At 36.0% G+C, this 19,774-nt stretch overlaps 3 protein-coding genes across 3 annotated transcripts; 2 read left to right on the forward strand and 1 right to left on the reverse strand. All coding sequences in view use genetic code 12, as the record gives it.

Annotated features, from left to right (window-relative positions):
* Positions 1 to 4,183: 4,183 nt before the first annotated feature.
* DASC09_054870 (Mrn1 protein) lies at positions 4,184 to 6,214 on the reverse strand (the record flags this gene model as incomplete). The annotated part of the gene is made up of 1 exon (XM_064999072.1): positions 4,184 to 6,214. One exon carries the CDS (start codon positions 6,212 to 6,214, stop codon positions 4,184 to 4,186), a length of 2,031 nt encoding a protein of 676 aa, XP_064855144.1.
* An 829-nt stretch (positions 6,215 to 7,043) lies between these two features.
* Positions 7,044 to 9,203, forward strand: BYE1 (Bye1p; the record flags this gene model as incomplete). The annotated part of the gene is made up of 1 exon (XM_064999073.1): positions 7,044 to 9,203. One exon carries the CDS (start codon positions 7,044 to 7,046, stop codon positions 9,201 to 9,203), a length of 2,160 nt encoding a protein of 719 aa, XP_064855145.1.
* Positions 9,204 to 9,482: 279 nt separating this feature from the next.
* Positions 9,483 to 14,168, forward strand: DASC09_054890 (Iqg1 protein; the record flags this gene model as incomplete). Its single annotated transcript, XM_064999074.1, has 1 exon — positions 9,483 to 14,168. One exon carries the CDS (start codon positions 9,483 to 9,485, stop codon positions 14,166 to 14,168), a length of 4,686 nt encoding a protein of 1,561 aa, XP_064855146.1.
* Positions 14,169 to 19,774: the final 5,606 nt, after the last annotated feature.

Below are 19,774 nucleotides of genomic sequence, written 5' to 3' on the forward strand. Positions count from 1 at the left end.
GGGTACCATTTTTTAAATTGAATAATGGGCCGGTCATGTTGTTGATGTATAAGGATCCCGTTGTCTGCTTGAGGATGTTGATGATTAACTTGGCTAATTTTTTTCCAAAATTTAAATGGGACAATAGTTGTTCCATATATTCGTGAGATATCCTATCGAACGCTTTCTCCAAATCCACAATTAGTATCAGCTTTTGTGGATTTGGTATTATATGCGTTTTATCTTTTGGATGAATTAGACTATCTAACATTTCTCTGAAAATGGTGATGTTGGAGAACGATGACCGGCCTGGAATAAAACCAGCTTGATCTTCCCCTATGATATCAGGCAAGTGCTTCAACAACCTATTATTAATTATTGTGGATAATAATCGAAGATTAGTGTTGATAAGGGCTATCGGCCTATAGTTTCCAATGTTTTCTTTTGACTTTCCAGGCTTTGGTATGATGTTAAAGAGTATAGTTCGGTAGTGGAATGGTAAATTTCCTTCAGTTAGAATGTGGTTAAATTCTTGAAGAAGGATGTGTTTGATTTGGGGAAATAATTCCTTATAAAATTTGTATGGGATTCCATCTATGCCCGGTGTGGACTTCAAATTTGCCGAATCAATTGCCAGTTTGAGTTCTTCCATTGTTATGGAGGAATCCATTTTTCTCTTCTCTTCAGGAGATATTCCTTGGGTTGGAATCACGTCCTGAAGATATTTATGTATTTTTTTTGTGTCCTTTGTTCCTCTGGTTCCATCAAACAAGTCCATATAATATTCAGTTGCTATTTTCATTATCTCTTCATGAGATTGAACTAGTGTCCCTTCTACATCTTTTAGCTGTTTTATTGGGCGTTGTTCTTGATATTGGTGGAAAACTTGGTTAATATGTTGATAATATTCCGTCACTTTATCAAGTTCAGGCACTTTCACTTTTTTCAACATGTGTTTGAGTTTTTCTGCTTTGCATTTAATATCAATTATTAATTCATCGGTTCCTTGGATATCTTCATTTATAGATTGGTGCCTGAGAACATTAATGATTCTATCGGTTAATCTATATCTCTTCATATTATAGTAAGCCTTGGATGAAGTTAAAGTCAACTCCACTGTAACTGAATCATGTGTGGATCTTTTCCCAAAATGATTTGTTTGTGTCATATTCCATTTGTTTTCTTTGTTTTTAAGAAGCTCCCAGTGATATAGAACCTATCCAATCTCCGGCTTTTCCCTAATTCTGATGCTTTATTAGTGAATGTTTTCTTGATGTTATGTTTGATTGAATTGAATGAGTCCTTCAAGTTCAACAAAGTAATGAGATTAGTTAAGGATTCAGCAACTGAGTCTTCACGGCTTCTATAATTTAGGGAGTCCGAACGATCAATAAAATTATTAAAATCACCAGCTAACATGATGTTGATTGTCTTTCCTGGGAATCTAGTTTGAAGATTCTGATGTTGGGCAAGTAAACTGAGTTTGAGCTGATCATGGATCTGATTTTGCTTTTGGTATTGATTTGGATTATACAAGTTTATAATCCAGAGTGCTTGGTTATTTTCTAATTCAATTAAGACATCCGTGATGTGTTTTTGGAGTTCATGTTGGACAGTAATACCTGCTAATTTGGATCCTAACACTGGAATAGAATCATCAACAATTATTGCTGTTCTGGAACAGGTTGAATTATAGTATATGACTTTGTTATCGAACTGAAACGAAAAGTCTTCTGATAGATTTAGTTCTTGGAGCAAAGACACATTGGATTTTTGGGTGAAACTTATTACCAACTGGTCGCTGATACGACTCCGTTGTATATTTTGAGTATTGATTTTAATAATCATTATGTTTATTCATTGGAATTTTGATTTGTCTGTTTGTTTCTGGTTGCATCAGCTTCCAGAGTTGACAAATCATCATTGGTTGGTGTTAATTCTGTTTTCTCATGTACTGGAATTTCATCACCCAGTAGCATTTCATCCTGCTCATATTCTTCTGAATCCTCATATTCGTCTTTTGCATCATAGATGTATTCTCCATCATTTTCATACTCCTCATCATATTCTTCGTCATTATCATTATCAGGTTCTGCACTTGATTCAGACAGGGTTGGCTCTTTAGAGCCAGTTTGTGCCAGTTTTGATGTCACTGTTGGGTGTGGGTCTTTAATGACTAACTTAATAGATTTTGGTACAAATGGTTTTGGTGCTGAAGGCTTGGTGGTGTTAATTTTGGTCAAAATTGGGGTAGAGATTGGGGTAGATTTTGGGGTAGATTTTGGGGTAGATTTTGGAGTAGAAGCTGGGGTAGAAGTTGGGTTGGACAAGGTTTGATTAGATTTTGGGGTAATTGGATGGGATCTAAACACATTCAACTTAATTCCTGGTTTTGCTGACTCTTGCTTGGTTTCAGCTGGTTTCTCCCTTTGAAGGATTTTCTTTGGTTTGACGGATGCCTTCTTTTTGGAGGCCTTTCTAACTTGATTAACCGGAGGAGGGGTGATTTGATGCTTTCTGTTGATAGCTGGTGTGGTAGTTTGAATATTTTCATAATCATCATCTCTTTCTTTGGATATTAATCCCAATTGGTGGAATGGATTCTTCCATAAATTGCTCAGTTCATTTTGTGGTGGTTTTGACTGTCTGGATCTAGATGAACCATGAACCATGGTGAACTCGGTAGAAGGAACTTCAATCACTGGTGGTTGATTTTGCTTCTGTTTGGGGTTCTCATGACGATCATCTGTAACATTTTTCTTTGGCCGCTTAAAGTAACAGTCTTTAGCTACATGGCTAGGCTTTTTGCAAATCGCGCAAGATGCTTGCTTGCAATTGTATCTGGTGTGTTCTCTTGAACCACAATTGATACAGTGTAAGCATTTAGTAATAACTTTAGAAACAATGTTGTCTTGGTGAATAACCGGGATTTGTTTTCCTGGTTCCATTTCCAAGTAACCATAAATGTAACGATTTTTAAGCTCCTCGTTAGGTCTTTTAGTCATGTCACTTTTAATCACTGAGAATGATGTTGGTTCAATTTGGGCTAGGTCAAGCGCTTGCTTGATGGTAGCATCGACAAAATAGTCGGGGGTTGTTTCCAAGGCTGTTATCTCAATCAATTGGATTTCTTTATCATTCTTATTGATATTGATGCGTGGCTTGTAAGTGGATTGTTCAATGTCAACACTTAAATGGCTAGTGACAAAATCAATAAATGCATTACGTAACTTTTCATTCTTAGTTTGTAATTGACCTTTCAATATTGGGATAAGTGAGGATTTGAGACAAATAGTTTCATTTGAAATAAACAAGTAGTTTTGAGCTTCAATTAAAGCTTTCTTGATGAAGTTGATATCATCATTATCATTCAAATCAGTTTCAATGTTGGTTAATTTAACATCGATTAATTTTTGGAAGGCATCCTTTATTGAACTCAAATGATCATCAAGTTCATACTTCCGGTAGACTTCAGGTGGGATAATAAATGACATCATGATTTTTTGTTTATCTTGATGGCTCATAATAAATTTAATGTAATCCTCCTCTGCAATATTAGATTGTTTCAATCTTGAGAATTCATTAATTAAATGGGAATTTGTATAAAATTTGAAAAACTTTTCAATGGTGTAGATTTTGACAAATTCTTGATATTTCTCTTCAACATTTTCCACTTTTTGTGTGTCAAATCCGAAAAGTGATCCCCTCATGCCCTTAACTAACCCGTGACGAACTACATCTAGTATAGTCGCATCGTAATATAACACAAAGCAAGAAAGCCGGGCTAGCCTAATTGGTTAGGGCGTCTGACTTCTAATCAGGAGATTCTGGGTTCGAGTCCCAGGTTCGGTGAAATTTTTTCATCAAAATGGTGGCAAATTTTTTTTGCCATCAAGACATAGGAAGTACATTTAGGAGAGGAACAGAAGTTGGTATTTTTAGATGAAGAAATATTTTTTTTTCACATATATTAACAACAATAATTACGCTAAACTCAAAGAAAAAGAGTACTTTGTCACAAATTGAAAGAGAAAATAAAAGAAAAGAAAAACATGACGACAACGTTATATCCAACAACAAAATCACAAAACTTGACAGCTTCTATTTTTCACAAAACAAAAAGGGGGGGGGGGAAAGGAAAAAGCAAAAAAAAAACTGGAGTGCAAAATAAAATGAAATGAAATGAAAATTGATCAAGCACTATTCAAACATCGGTAGTGAGGTCTACTTCCGAGGCAGTTCCATTTGCTTCTTCTGCTGAAATATCGCTAGGATTACCTACAGAATCCAAAGAGATGATAGGAGCGGGAGAAGCACCAATATCACTGGCAACAGAGTCTGGGAAACCAGCAGAGGAGGGAGCATCGGGGGTGGCAACACCTGCGCCAGGGATACCTGCTAAAGTACCATTGGCAGCGACGGAATTGCTGTTAAGAGATTGAAATTGCCTTGGCATATTACCACATCTATCTTTACCGTAATTGATCTTGAAATTTTTGTAATCATCATTCATTTTGATTCCATCAATAGCCTTGATAGCATTAGCGATGTTTGTGAAATTTACAAACGCACACTTCTTCTCTGGCAAAAAGTTAATTTGCTCAATTTCCCCAAATTTACTGAAATCTTGTCTCAACTTTGGTTCGTTGAATAAAGTTTCCAAATCTCTTTCGATGTTACCGATGTAAATGTTTCTTGAGGCACCAGAGGATACTGCCAATGCGATTGGATTTGGCAATGGGCCAGAGTGCTTACCCCAACCAACTTTAACTCTTCTGTTGTGGATTGTTAATCCGTGTAAATGACACATGGCAAAAAACTGTGCAGCAGCAATTGGATCAATAAAAGTTATGAAACAAACGTGTCTTTCGGATAAATATCTGATTGTTTGCAATAAACCACCTCTGACAACATTACAAATTTCTTCGATAGACGAATCTGGGTGCAAATTTCCCAAGTAAACAGTTCTGTTACCCAAGTTGTTCGCCCCGCCTGCACTGGTTGCAATTGCAGCAGCAGCAGCAGACTGCTGAACTAACGCATTAGAAATGAAATCTCTGTCTGCCGCAGTTACCAAGTGTTCCATACCAGGTGCCAAACCAAGATATTGGGCAGCATTATGCTGCTGAGTTTTGGTGATGAATGCACATCTATCTTTACCATAAAAGACTTTCTTATTGACATATTTCTCCTCTAAAGGCAATTGCTGGACGACCCTAACGGCACTCAAAATGCTCAAAAAGTGAACAAAGGCAACCCCTTTGTCAGGTAAAATCTTGATAGTATCAATCTGGCCAAACTTTGACAAATCTTGTTTCAATTCTTCCAGAGTTATATCTTTATTCAAGTTACCCAAATATACATTTCTAGTAGCTCCATCTCTTTGAATACTGTTCAAAACTGCGGGAGCAATTTGCGTGGATTTACCCCAGCCGATTCTAATATCATTGCTTTTAATGGTGAGACGTTTCAAAATGGCATCAGAATGGAACAATAAAGCTGAGCTTTCGTCAATGAAGGAAATAAAGGCACACATCTTCGCTGGTAAAATTCTCACATTTTCAATGATACCACTTCTGACATGGTTCAATAATTCTTCAGGGGTGATATCAGGAGGAACATTTCCTAAGTAGACTGTACGGCTAGGAGCACTAGTACCTATCAAGTCATTACCTGGGTTACCCATGAAGGAGTTTGCTCTCTGTTGGCCAACAGGATTTTGCTGGTTAATGTTTGGAGACGCGGCGTCCCCAGGAGGCATGTTAGCCAAAGAGCCAGAATTGGCACCCAAACTATTCAATCCAGAGTTCATGCTGTGTAAATCGCCGGCAGAATCCCCATAAGATCCCATATTGTTCATTCCTCCATCAATACCATTGCTGTTAAGGTTGTGGATTTCATTTAAACTGCTTTGTGAGTTGGCAAAGTTATTGGTCATGTTGTATTCATTGAAATCATGAGGAGGGTAGCCCTCTTGCATATAAGGCGCATTAGAGTTGTTGAACTGATCATTTCTTTCCATATGGAGCTGACCCATAGGGATGCTATTGGCAAATTGACTTGGGTTCATTGGAGGACCTTGAGCACCAGGATTAGAAGGGACACCACCAAAACTACTGAAACCATTTTGGGATCCATATGGATTTGGTTTCTGTGGCATGTAAGGGGAACCTACCATCATTTGTTGTTGCAAAAGAGGATTATAAGACATGTCATAAGAGTAATTATTTTGCATAATTGAAGAAAAAGAATTGGCGTGTGTGTGTGTATGTGTGTGACAATTATGGTATGAAGATGAGACCAAACAGCTTTAGAAGAATGGTAATAAGGCAAAGGATGAAGTGAAATGAAATTGAATATTTAAAGAGGGTAAAGGTAGTTTATAAAGAGGTCACTATGGCTGTAGATCAAGGAACAGATTCGGATGTGCAACGTGGTCTTCTGGAAGAAAAACTTCGCCAAGAATCAAATCAACAGCAACAAATCAAAGGAGGTTCAATAAAAGAAGGTTGCAAAAAAAGTACAAAAACAAGAAGTAGAAGAAGAATAAGAAGAAAGAAGAAGAGGAAATAATCTCTCAAAGAATTGAAAACAGCACCGAAAAAGGTTTTTTGAATTTTTGAATTTTTGAATTTTTTTTTTTGGTGGCTATAAGCGGATGAGAGATGATGACAACTGGTTCACTATTTGATCAACGCTTTAAAACAATAAGAGGAATTGAACTGAAACGAAACCAAGGGAGACAAACAAACAAAAGTAGCTGAAAAGCTAACTGAAGGAAGTGAAGGGGAAATGAAACTGAGCCAGTTAAGAGACACACCGTGGCAGTAATGATAAAATCGAAGATAAACAATTTTTTTTTTTTTCTTTAAAAATTTAGTACATGTGTCCGTCTCCGGCCGGATCTGCGGAATCTAGGTAACTGTGGTGCGGCCGTCTCGCCGTCAGAGCTATTCCGGGAAGGTTGAGACGCATCCGTAGGGCGGAAGAGAAAAAACGGCGGAAAAAACAACAAAAAACAACAACCGGTGATGATTGATAGATAGGTATCGATAGAACTGTCAATGATGGCGGACGTCAGGAGATCCTCCAGGGGAAATAAAGGCCAGAACCCACGGTTGGAGGTATCAAGAAAGTTTGAGGATGAGTTAGGAAAGTCTTCTGGCAAGCGCAAGTCTCATCCTGCATCGTCAGCAACACTCGCAAACACGAAAAAGCAACGACAAGAAGAGTCCAAAGATCTGAACCGAGATAACCATGCTAGCAAGTCAGAAAACGAAAAAGTTTTTGAGGAAGTGCGGTGCTTGGTATGTGGTGTCATTGATGCCAATTATGATGAAGAAGAAGACGAAAATGGGACGATGATTGAATGTGAACTGTGCTTATCCTGGCAACATTTAAAATGCATGTTTGGTTCTTCAAGAAGAAAAGCCCCTAATATGTATTTTTGTGAGATTTGTTCTCCAAAATCTTTTGCCAATATTAAACACAAGTTATCTCCAGAAACATACTTTGCCGAAATAGAGGCTCAAGGAATAAATACAAGAGCAACAGATGTAGAAAAACATGTTAATGGTGAACTTGACAGTGATAATGATACTGACTACAATTATGAAAGTCAAACTGATAAGCAAATAGATGGATATGATGTACAGGAAGAGCTGGAAAAAATGCACAAAAATTCTAAGTCAAAGAAGTCTGGCAGTCGTTCCAAACGGAACGAAGCATTGATGCAAGAAATGAAAGTGCGAGACGGGGTCATTGAGCGGTTCAAGAAAATCTACAAAGATTGTATAATCCCACAAATGGAGGACGCAATCCCAAACGAGAGCGATATCACCCAGTGGGGTAGAACGCTTGAAGATCTACTTTATAACAAATTGAATGATACAACAAATCAAACTGATCCAGGGACAAAATATAGAGAAAGATTCAGAAATTTGTTTGCTTCTTTAAGAGACAGGAAAAACACTTTTCTTAGAGATAGATTGATTACCGGAGACTTGGAGCTAGTAGAACTTGTTGAAATGAAAACAGAAGAATTGATTAATCCTGAAATGCAGAAATTTAGAATAGAATCTATTAAACAGAAGATTGCAGAAAGCACGTTAAAACCTACAAGTCAAGTTCCTAAGATGAAGAAAACCCACAAAGGTGATGAAATAATTGAAGATGAAGGTGATAATTTCAATGAAGAAAACTTGGTCTTTTTTTCTGGCGGGAAAGGTCAAAATTCAGATGATACAAAAACTTATGATGATCCGATCGCTATTGATATCAAAGGAAAGCAGGAAAACGAAAAAAAACCTACCACTTCCTCAAAAGACCCAAGAAAACGGAGTGTAAAAAAAAAGCAAGTTCATTTTGCTGTCAACCAAGGCTATGAAGAAATTGAGAATTCTATTGGTAGTGTGGATGATACCGGGCTAGATGAAATTTTGGGCACTAATCTGGATGTTATATATGATGAGGGCGAGATGAAGCAAATATCAGAAAACGATAGTAAGGAAAATGAACCAGTGTTTTGGCAAGGCCATATTCAGTTGGCAGACTTGCCGGATTTCTATACAGAGGTAGTTTTTTGTGGGAACTCTGATCCGCAATCTACACGATCATCGGATATTTGTTATGCGTTATTGAATTTGAACCAGCTGCTTGAACTTGAAGGTAGATTAGATAAAAGAAGGGCCGAGGATTATCTTCGTGAAATTGCGTCAACAAGAAATATTATACTTTCCGAACTCATTGAAACTGACGAAAATCGTGAAAATTATGTCGAGGTTTTCGATTATTTCAAGTCAAAATCCAGATATGGGGTAATTAAAAATCCAAGAAAATCATATATCAAAGATATCTATCTTACTCCGATTGATGCCGATTCGAAGGAACATCTTCCCGAATTTTTAAGATCAATTGTCAACTTTAAGTTCATGCCAAAACTACCGAAACTCTATCTAATTTTCACTGTCAAGAAGGATTATATTCCCGATCAGACATTTGTTGATGATATCAAGAATGAAGTCAAGACGATCGGGAACCAAAGAAATAAAATGGTACCCAAAGAAACCTCCAAGGAATATTTGGCCAGAGCCTTTAATGACATTCCCAAGGAGCAGCTTGATATTTTATTTCAAATTATCGATGAGCATCCCGATGCCAAAGACCCAAAGAAGCTCATTGAATATGTGTCTGCATTAACGCATAAGGGGGTGATAAATCAGTGAGCAAGGCTATTTAGAATTCTTTTTCTTTTTACTGTATAATACGTATGTACCATATTTCGTTTCCAACCGTAACAGCAAAAATTGATAATTACTTTGCAAGGTTCGTGTTTCCGATAGACCCGACGCATTGGTTTGTTTACAATTTTCCGAAAGCGGAAGGTGCGATTAGAAGGTTTTTTTTTTTTTTTTTCGATCTCCTTTGCAAAAACATCTACCTCCAATCCATTTGTTTGTTTCTCTCGCCTAAATAAAAATTTCTAAAAAAAAGGAATAGCCACTATGGCAAGGGGGAATATAGCCAATAGGTATCTCCAAAATATTGAAGGAGGGTCTACCACAGCAACAAGTGCAAGCAATAACTTTGCCCTGAGAATCTTTAGTAGCAGTCCATTGCGAGAGAATAAAAACGTCGCCAATCTGGGCAGAATCACATCACTAAAATCTAACTTACCGACTCCACGCAATAATTTACTAAAAGAAGAAGAGCCAAGTGATGTCACTGGTCTCAGGGGAAGGAAGAAGTTTACTAAAAAAGCCTCAGACGAGAACTTGAATGCTTCATGGTTTGACAATCAAAGACAATCATTGCAAGGGTACGAATACCTTTGTCGTGTTGGCGAAGCAAAGAGATGGATTGAAAACTGCATTGAAGAAGAATTGCCTTCAGAAGCTGAGCTTTGTAACGATGGGTTCAGAGATGGAGTGATTCTCGCAAAATTGACCAGAGCTTTTGTCCCCGAACTTGTGAGAAAAATAATTCCCTCATCAAAGAAGTTGCAATTTAGACATACCGAAAACATCAATAATTTTTTTCAATTTCTTGATATAGTCGAAATCCCAGAGTTGTTTAGATTCGAATTGACAGATTTATACGATAAGAAAAATATACCCAAAGTGATTTTCTGTATCCATGCTCTCAGTTTCTTGTTGGCCCAAGATGAAAAAGCTCCTCAGATGACAGAGTTGGTGGGGAAGTTAGAGTTTACAGATGAGGAAATTAGTGCTTCACAAAAAGCCTTGAATGGAGCCCACTTACCTAACTTCAATTCAGTGAAAAAAGAGCAATCAAATGAAACTCTGGTAAGATCGAATTCCCCAAACAAAGGCTTAAGTTTCAGAAATAAATCTTTCATTGATTATGATGATGAAAATTACAACAGCAGAGCACCAGCTAGTCCAAAACGAAAATCTGTTCCGCTCTCAGTGACAAAGAAGGTAGAGTCTGAGCCTGAATCTGAAGATCCAGAACCAACAAATGAGGAGCTTGAACTTGTACTAAAAAGTGTGATAAGATTCCAATCTTTAGCAAGGGGATCAATTTTTCGTTATAGAATGTTTGTTCAGAAAATGGTTCTAAAAGCCAATGAGGAGTATCTTAGAGATATACAATCTATTTTTAGGGCCAAAAAATTTAGAAACGGTCCGTTTATTAAAGAGTCAAAAATCCAGAAGACAACACCATCAGTGATCGAACTTCAATCGTTTATAAGAGGTGCTATGACAAGAAAAGTACTAAGGCACTCAGTGAAAAAAATACACAGGAAAAACATTGATCATATTGTTGTTTTCCAATCATGTATCAGAGGCACTCTATTGAGATCCCACCTTTTGACTCAACTTGATGATCTAGGCTGCACTGAGTCATTAGAATCTATCATTAAACTCCAATCCGTTATAAGAAGGGTATTATACAAAAGACTTTTTGAAAAAAATATCAGGGAAGCTTTTGGTTCTGCGACCTCTTTAATCGAACTTCAATCAGTAATCAGGGGGGGATTAATTAGAAAAGATCTTGTTCATTGTTTGAAAACTCTTGATTTTACTTCTTCCTCAATTACAAAACTCCAGGCGATGATTCGAAGAAAAATCTTCTCCCAAAAACACCAATCAAACTTGAAGAACCTTGCAGACGCCTCTTCGTCAATAATAGCTTTCCAATCCAAGGTCAGAATGATATTATACGAAAAGAAATTCAGAAAGATGCTACAATATCTTAACAATTGCCGCTCACCCATTACCGAGCTTCAAGCAATTTCGAGAGGTGGTGCTTCCAGAATCAAATTGAATGCTACTTTAGACACTTTGGATTTGTGTGAAAACAAGGCAAGTAAATTAACAGCAATTATCCGAGGTAACCAAACTAGAGATTCTGTGAATAGTTTCAAGGCGCGTCTAAGGAAAGAAGGCTCAGAAGATATTACATATATTCAAGCTGCAATTAGAGGGTTACTTGCAAGGTTTGGTCAAGATATGTTTTTAGATGAGTTGGAGGACCATGAGACACTGATCATTTCTGTTCAAAGCAAGATTCGAGGTAATCTTAAACGTGATGCTGACCGCAAACGGGATGAATACTATTTGGCTAATGTTGATAAAGTGATTAAGATTCAATCTTTAATTAAGGGAAAGGATTTCACCGATGCTTATAAGAAGTTGTTGACTATGTCGAACCCTCCAATAGGAGTGATTGCGAAGTTTGCCCATTTACTCAATGATACTGATAAAGATTTTCAAGATGAGATATATTTCAATCAACTTAATGCAAAAATCGTTCACAAAACTAAGGAGACCGAGATGCTTGAACAAACTAATAAGGAGCTTGATATCAAGATTGCCTTGCTCGTCAAGAATAAGATTACACTTGATGAGTTAGTTCGTCAACGTAATAATGGTTACCAGGGTTACAAAGTTGACTTGGATCCAAATTTGGGAAATTTAGACATCAATTCTCTAAACAAGATCACAAGAGTTAGAATTGAAATTCATCAAAAATTGTTCTATTTATTGCAAACAGAACCGAAATATTTCATCAATATTGTCAACAAGTATGAGTTCGGGAAAGGCGACAATCAACACTTAAAAGAAATACAGTTGAATATCTTGAAAGTTTTCAATCATGGTGGTTGTGGCTTGGGATATGCCAGTGCCAGATCTATGAGTCCAAAAAGAAGGGGCAGCCCTACCAGGAAATCTACTGATGAATATAAAGGGGTATTCAAACGAGAAGAATTCCTATTTATGAGGTTTTTGACGGATATGATCAAGTTTGATATCGAAAATTCGACGTCTATTAATGATTTTGCAAATCGGTACATTGAAAATTCAGGTACAATGTGGCAGAAATTATTCAATTCTTTCATTCGGACTCCAAAGCAGAAGAACATTTTGAAGAATTTATTCGGGTCTTTGATTAGCTCTGTTGCTGATATTGAAAATTTGTCTCTTGAAAGTGACCCACTTAAGATCTACCAATCGATTCTCGAAGATGAAGATAAGCCCGTCCATACCAGAATTACTGTTGAAGAGGCTATTCAGAAGCCAGAGGTGAGAAATCAATTTGTGAAGAACTTGGCCCAACTCCGTGAGCTCAGTAATAGCTTCTTTGAATTGATTTGGGAAAAAATTGATATCCTTCCATTGTTTTTAAAAGTGATGATGTCCTCAATGTTTTTTAGCTTGAAATCAAAATTTCAAGATACAATTAGTGAGAAGCTAATTTTGTCGATATGTGGTTATATACTTGTGGATCTTTATTTGAACTCAATCGTGGTAAGTCCTGAGAACTATGGTATCACCTTAACAACTTTAAACACCTCAACAACACTCAAGTTCAAGGGTAATCTCCATAAGATCGCCAAGCTTCTTGGTCAGATGACCCTCATGGTGCCATTCTCCATTGAAGAAGTCTATTTGCAACCATTGAATGAGTATATTGAATCGCAAAGTGTATTAGTGGAAAAGATTTTGAAAAGGCTTACGATTAAGAGTAATTGCAACATTGAGAAATTGTATGAAATGTCAGTTCTTGATGACCTTAGTCTCTACAAAAAGCCAACCTTATTGATTGAAGTAGAAGATTTGTCCAAGATAACCTCGCTTATTAGTAATAATTCTGATTTATTGCTGCCTAAAGAAGATCTCATGAACAAGTATTTAAGTGAACTCGATGAAGTTTCCAAACAATCACACAAGAGCTTGAAACATTTAATTGGAGCTAAAGAGTTTAGGCTTACTTTGGATCCTGTTATTAAAGATATGGAAAGCGAGTACAACGGGTCTAAGAAAAATGCTTTACTTATTCAGGCAAAACGTTGTGTGATTTATATGCTTCAAGTGCAAGGTGGTCGCAATCTTCTTGACCTTTTATTGTCCAAAATAGGTCCAGTCGATGAAAAGAAATTTGCACAGATCATTCATAATGAGGCAAAGGAAAAGAGTGAGAAGAATATTTACACAAATGCTAGCCAGGGATCTCTTGGTGATCTTTTGAAAATGAGTTATCATGATTTGAAATGCCTTGCTCTAGAAAAAATATTGGAATTAGAATCAATGGGGATTTTGGAAAGAGAAAATAACTTCCAACAATTGATCAATGAAATTGCCTATGATATTAGAGCCAAGAAGCATCAAAGATTATCTAAGAAAGAACAGATAAAAGGGGCAGAGAAGGTATTAAAGGGTATTGAAGACAAGGAGAAAAGGCTCAAGAAGATTCTTGATGTGTATAATGATTCAATTTCTAAAGCCATGGCATCGCTTCAATCACAGCCAACTCAAAGCAAGAAAAAGCTTTTTCCATTTTTTTCCAAACAATATTTCTACCAGCGTGAGCTTCGACGTCAAGGAAAGACTCCAAAGTTTGGATCATATAAATACTCTGCTAAATATCTTTCAGATCAAGGAATATTAGGAGAGCTTAAAGGAGTCAAATGCGGAGTTATTGGTTTGGAGTTACCCAAGGTTGATTTCATGTTCAGTTGTGACGAAGTAGGTGTGTTTCTAATTGAGGCTGCCAGTGGTTCGGTTCCAATTCCTGATGCAATTGCAAAATTAAGCTTGGATGATTTATTGTTGTTTCAGTATGAAAATAAAGATTTTGTTGAGATATACGATGGTATTGTGAAATTCAACACAGACACCTTCCTCAATTTCATTTTCAAGAAATTTTATGATAACTCTGGATAGGATAACCAATGAAACATGGTTGCCTTTTTTTTTTTTCTATATTCATTTTTTCTATATTCATTTTTTGGGATTTATAATGATATTTTTTTAGGGTTGAAGTTTGTTTATTTCATTCATATATATATTTGATTTGTCTTGGTTTTTTTTTTATTTGGTAACGTATGCTTGTTTGTGCTTTCGTTTATGTCTCTTGATTTGGATTTTTCACCCAATTCCCATTGTTTTTTTTTGCTCTAACGTAGTTCTCTCTCTCTCTCTCTCTCTCTCTCTCCTCATACATCACTGTTACTAATTTTGGGCTTCAATTTCTAACGTCAAGGTGCCAAGTCTTGAGAATGGGTTTCATTCCTCTTGCGCAAGTCCTGATCTGTGGGGATTTTTAAACATGCATGTAATCATGAAATCATTCACGATTTAAATATTTGTGCTCGATACCTGCATTCCATCATCTTGATTAATAACTGTAAAATTCTCTTTTTATTTTTCTGAAACTTACATCCTCAAATGAGAATCAAAATGTGAGCGTTTATGTTTTAATAGCAACGAAATTAAAAGGGGACAAAAAAAGCTTAAGATAGCTTTATTAGAAATGGTATAAGATGCAAGATATAGCAGACTTTAATTGTCGAAAGATAAAAAAAAAATAAAAGTAGTGAAACACAGAATTAAAATCAAAATTTGGCTTGAGCGATGCCTAGTTGGAAATTCTCTAAATCATAATACACGTACGCCAGTCTCAAAAAGGCATCTCCCAAGATATAAGATCCCCTGGTGTTTCCGCTGAATCCTAATAGACATTGCGCTTTACCATTATAATTATAATTACTCAAAGGATATAGGAAATTCTTAAAAGGGACCGAGATATTGATATCTGTACCATCCATGGCATCAGTAAAAGTGAAAGTAAAATCAGGCCCACCGGTATCACAATCAGTAAGGTAAGTCTTTTGCTTCAAATCATATCTCCCATATTTGGAAACAACTGCTTTCTGTACTTCCTGTGGTGCAGAAATTAAAGTTGTTCCTGAGTCAAGCAACGCTGGGTATTTTGTCGAGGTAAAAACGTTACCATCGGCATCTTTGATACCTCCCAAATTGGCAAAAAATGCCACAGGATCGCCGGTTACTTTTTGATTGGCATCATTTACCTTGATCAAGTCAAAGGTTTTCATAGTACCTTGATATTTACTTGTATCGATTTCACCAAATATGATGGTTCCGCTGCTGGCATCTTTTGAGTTCAAGTAAACAGAATATGATACCTTGTCAATGATCCCTTGGTCCTTGAGAGCAAATGGGAAATTATCGTACTTTTTTCCTGTCACTTTCACCTTCTGACCAGCAGAATTTGTGGTTATGTAAGTTGTCATTTCATTCCCTTTAAGGCCAAGCCCTAGTATAGGCTTTCCTGCTGTTTGATTTGTGGCTACTGCGAATTGGAAGCTTCTTAGTTCGAAACCATCAGTGGAACCCAAATATACCGTATCTTCACCCCATTCCCCCTTGGCATAATTGCTGTCACTGTATTTGATACTGAAACCATCGGCGATTTTCTTGTAAGTTGTTGATGTGGATTTGTCAAAGGTCCCATACCCTGAAGTGGTTCCACTTGCTGGAACCCATAGGTCCGAAGAGCCAGTATCAATATCGACCTCAATTGCCTGCTTGTTGGATCCAATATACATTTGTGCAACATATTGGCTCATCTTGTTACTGATTACCACCTCAAGGTTACTAGGAAATGTAGAAACCGCATCAGAAGAGATATTGGCGTCCACATCACTGGTAACAACGCTTTTTTCATTAATATCACTAAGGACAGACACCACATCTTCAGTAAAGGAATTTTTGATGCTAAAGTCTAGCTGAACTGATTTTGATGGCATTGATGTTGTCGTGTTGGGCGTAGAATCTCTTTCTGCGAGATGCTGTTGAATAATGCGGTTCACCGGATATGCATCCGTCAATGAGAGGAACAATAAGAGTGCTGACTGAGAAAACTTCATGGTCTTCTTTTCAGAGAGATGAAGAATTCAATGACTGATTAAGCTACTATTAAATTGTGGACAGGAAATGATGTTCCATATAAACACTATGACCTACCTTATTTCCCACAGTCTGTTAGTGTGCACACATGGCCGTCGTGCATAGCGAAATATCCAACATTCTTATGCATTCATTAACTTCAACAAACTGCTCATGACTTGCCATTGGTATTGTTGGAACAATGATTTAGTATCTAAGAGAAGTTTCTAAATATATAGGATATCAAATTGTGCGATATTTAGATTAAAAATATATATATCAAGTGCATTAGCACAATGAAAGAGAAGAATGGAAATATTAAAAGTTATTGCAAGAAGAAGTCTGAAAAAAAAAAAGAATTTATTGGGTGAAAAATTTGATATGATTTGATAGCTATTTTTTAGTCAATTCGGGATATGGGCGTTACCATACCTGGCATTCCAAGAACGTTCGCACTGGAGGCCCCATTTATTGGAATTTACTAATGATTTGAGAAGTAACTACACCATAAACCATACAAGATAACAGTGATAAGCGACTGTGTATCTGTAACTTGAAAATATATACAGCCACTAGTGCACCCACCAAATAATGATTCATCATTAATCCTGGTACCTTTCTGAAAGACTGGTGCAGCAGCTTGAAATACGAATTATTGGCACCGAAATACTTATGTAGCATGATTCATGAATTAAATAATAGCAATGATCATCATAATATTGCCAACGTTGTCAGATTTAGCTATCATATTAATTCTTATTATTTTTCATTAGATCATATTATCTTCCATTATACTAATTATCTTCTGCGACTTGCTATAGTTCTCGTTTTTTACCTTCTTGTATATTATTCTTAGATCTTCAAGTTTTGTACGTTACACACTATTTATACTTACTTTATCAATTTATTTTATCTCACTCGATATAATAGTTAGTAGTTCGAATTACAATATAAGTCTTACAATCTTTCGATTAACATGATAACAAACTTATATTACAACTTAATTGTTAATATTTATCGCAAAGGGGATGAAAAGTGACATAGTATATATTTTGAAACATGGGAAGGGTTATAGCAATGATAATAATAGTAATTTTATAATGTTGCTATATTTGAATCATATAGAGGCTCCTTTTTTCAAAAACCTTATTACTATTGTTGAATTTAGCTACTTATTTCTATCTTCTTTATATTTTACCCGTTATTATCCTTATCACTTATTATTGCCTATCATTGGGTAGAAACACGCTGCTCTGTTGTATTTGTTATATAAGGGGGTTCAACATCCAGTTTTTTTTTTTATATACATTTTACATTATTTTTTATAATAATACGCTACATTTTGCTATAGAAACAACTTACATCAACGAGCCAGGGATTGCTAATAGACGGAGAACTAAATGTCGGTTTATAGATACTAATGTAATGATAATACTAAGTATAAAGTAAATATAAACGTTTAATAGTATATAAACAGGGATTTGGTTGTGAGTCTTGATTATTCTATATACATGATAGTAGTGACTATTAATCGTCAAAAGCTACAAAAGTAGTGGAAGTATCTGCGGTTATGTCAAATCAAATCAAATTGTATATTAACGAGTCACAGAGGTTCTAAATAACATACAAGCCGGGCATTCCATGCCGGTCTTTCTAATAGGTAAGTAAAATACGATAACTTTCTCACAACCTCACATCACCGGTAAAAAAAACTCAACAATCAAGATTATTAAGGAAAAAAGGTGCAATGTGAAAATGTGAGAAAAGGTTATGAGCCCGTGTATTATTACCTATAACTATTACATCAAACTATAATTAGTAATTTCAACTTCGGCCGCGTGGTCTAGTGGTATGATTCTCGCTTTGGGTTGCGAACTTGAGCTTTAGCTTGAGTACAAATATCATGAGTATGCGAGAGGTCCAGGGTTCAATTCCCTGCTCGGCCCTTTTTCTGCTGATTACAAGCAGCGGAATTATTTTTTTGTTTATGGATCTCAAATTGTTAGGATCTTGTATTTGTAAATCTAGATGTGTTCTTAGAGTAAACTATAAATAAGGAAAATTTTTAACGAAGTCAACTTTCAAAAGACCTTGGCCGATATAGAAGAGGGTAATCAAACATACAGGTGGTATGGCGAATCCTGCAGGGATTCTGTTGGGAGTATCTAGCTGAGCTAGAGTCACCCGCTTGTTGATTAGCAGCAGGAATCACTTCCTGAACTCATTACTATGATAAGATTCTTTCGGGTCTGTCAACTCAATGTTTATTTCTCTCTCCACTATATAGTTTACTTGTTAGAGTTATTAAATAATTTAGCCATCCTTTATAGTAAAATTTTCCCTTCTAGACTATTAGAAGCTCCTTGCTCCTAAATTGCCTAAACTACAGCCATACACCAGAAGATTTCTATGGATTCATATTTATTAGGCATATATCATTGAAATGGTGCCTAATAAAATATACCCATATAGTTGTTATATATACCATATGAATGAATGAATTGTATATTAACGAGTCACAGAGGTTCTAAATAACATGCAAGCCGGGCATTTCATGCCAGTCTTTCTAATAGATAAGTAAAATACTATAACTTTCTCACAACCTCACACTCCTTGCTTTAAGAATTAATCACATCACCGGTAAAAAACTCAACAATCAAGATTATTAAGGATATATACCATGAATGAATGAATGAATGAATGAATGAATTGTATATACCATACACATGGTATTTAAATATTAATATTGACAGCCTTTGTAGAAGTTATTTGAGTACATAACGGAGGGTTGGCCGAGCGGTCTAAGGCGATCGACTCAAGAAATATGTTTTCTTCTTCTGCTTAGCAGTTGTGCAATCGATTATCGTAAGATGCGCGAGTTCGAATCTCGCATCCTTCATTATTTTTACCGAGATTTTAATTTTTTGCACTTGGGAACCATTCCTATTCTTTTGCTCATTCATTATATTAACATAAGAGCTAGTAGCATTATAACGATGAGTAGCCAAGGAAGTTGAATCCTTTCATGTAGTAACAATAGTGTTTAGACGCACTATTCAAAAAAAGTAATGATTTTTGAAGCGAACATTAACCTTATTACTATTCAGAAGTTAACACAATATAGGAAAGTGCCAATACTTGTGACATGTCAATTGTTACACAAAAATTATTATTGTTACATGAAATTGTTCATGTACATATATGTGGAAAAATCTATCAACAAAGAGTCTGGAGAAAAAAAAATAACACTTGGAAAAAAAAGCTTATATAAAAGTGGCCAGTAATAAAGGAGAGGTTAGTAAATAAATAAAGAAATGTCTGTAAATAACAGATCGAATATATCTACATATACGAATATATGTATGTGATATTTTGATCTCAGAATAGCTGGCAATGAACTAGCCAAGAAAAATCAAAAGTACTCAAAATGGAAATCTCTATAAAGCATCTCAAAGGAACAAAGGAAAAAAAAAAATCAAAAAATACAAAACAAAGCAAAAACAAGCAGAATACAATAAAAGAAAAATGAAATAACTAAATATACAAGAGGAATGGGTGCTGGGGGGTGGGGCAAAAAATAA

This window comes from Saccharomycopsis crataegensis (assembly GCF_037102585.1).
Source record: "Saccharomycopsis crataegensis DNA, jcf7180000000097, whole genome shotgun sequence".
Taxonomy (NCBI): domain Eukaryota; kingdom Fungi; phylum Ascomycota; class Saccharomycetes; order Ascoideales; family Saccharomycopsidaceae; genus Saccharomycopsis; species Saccharomycopsis crataegensis.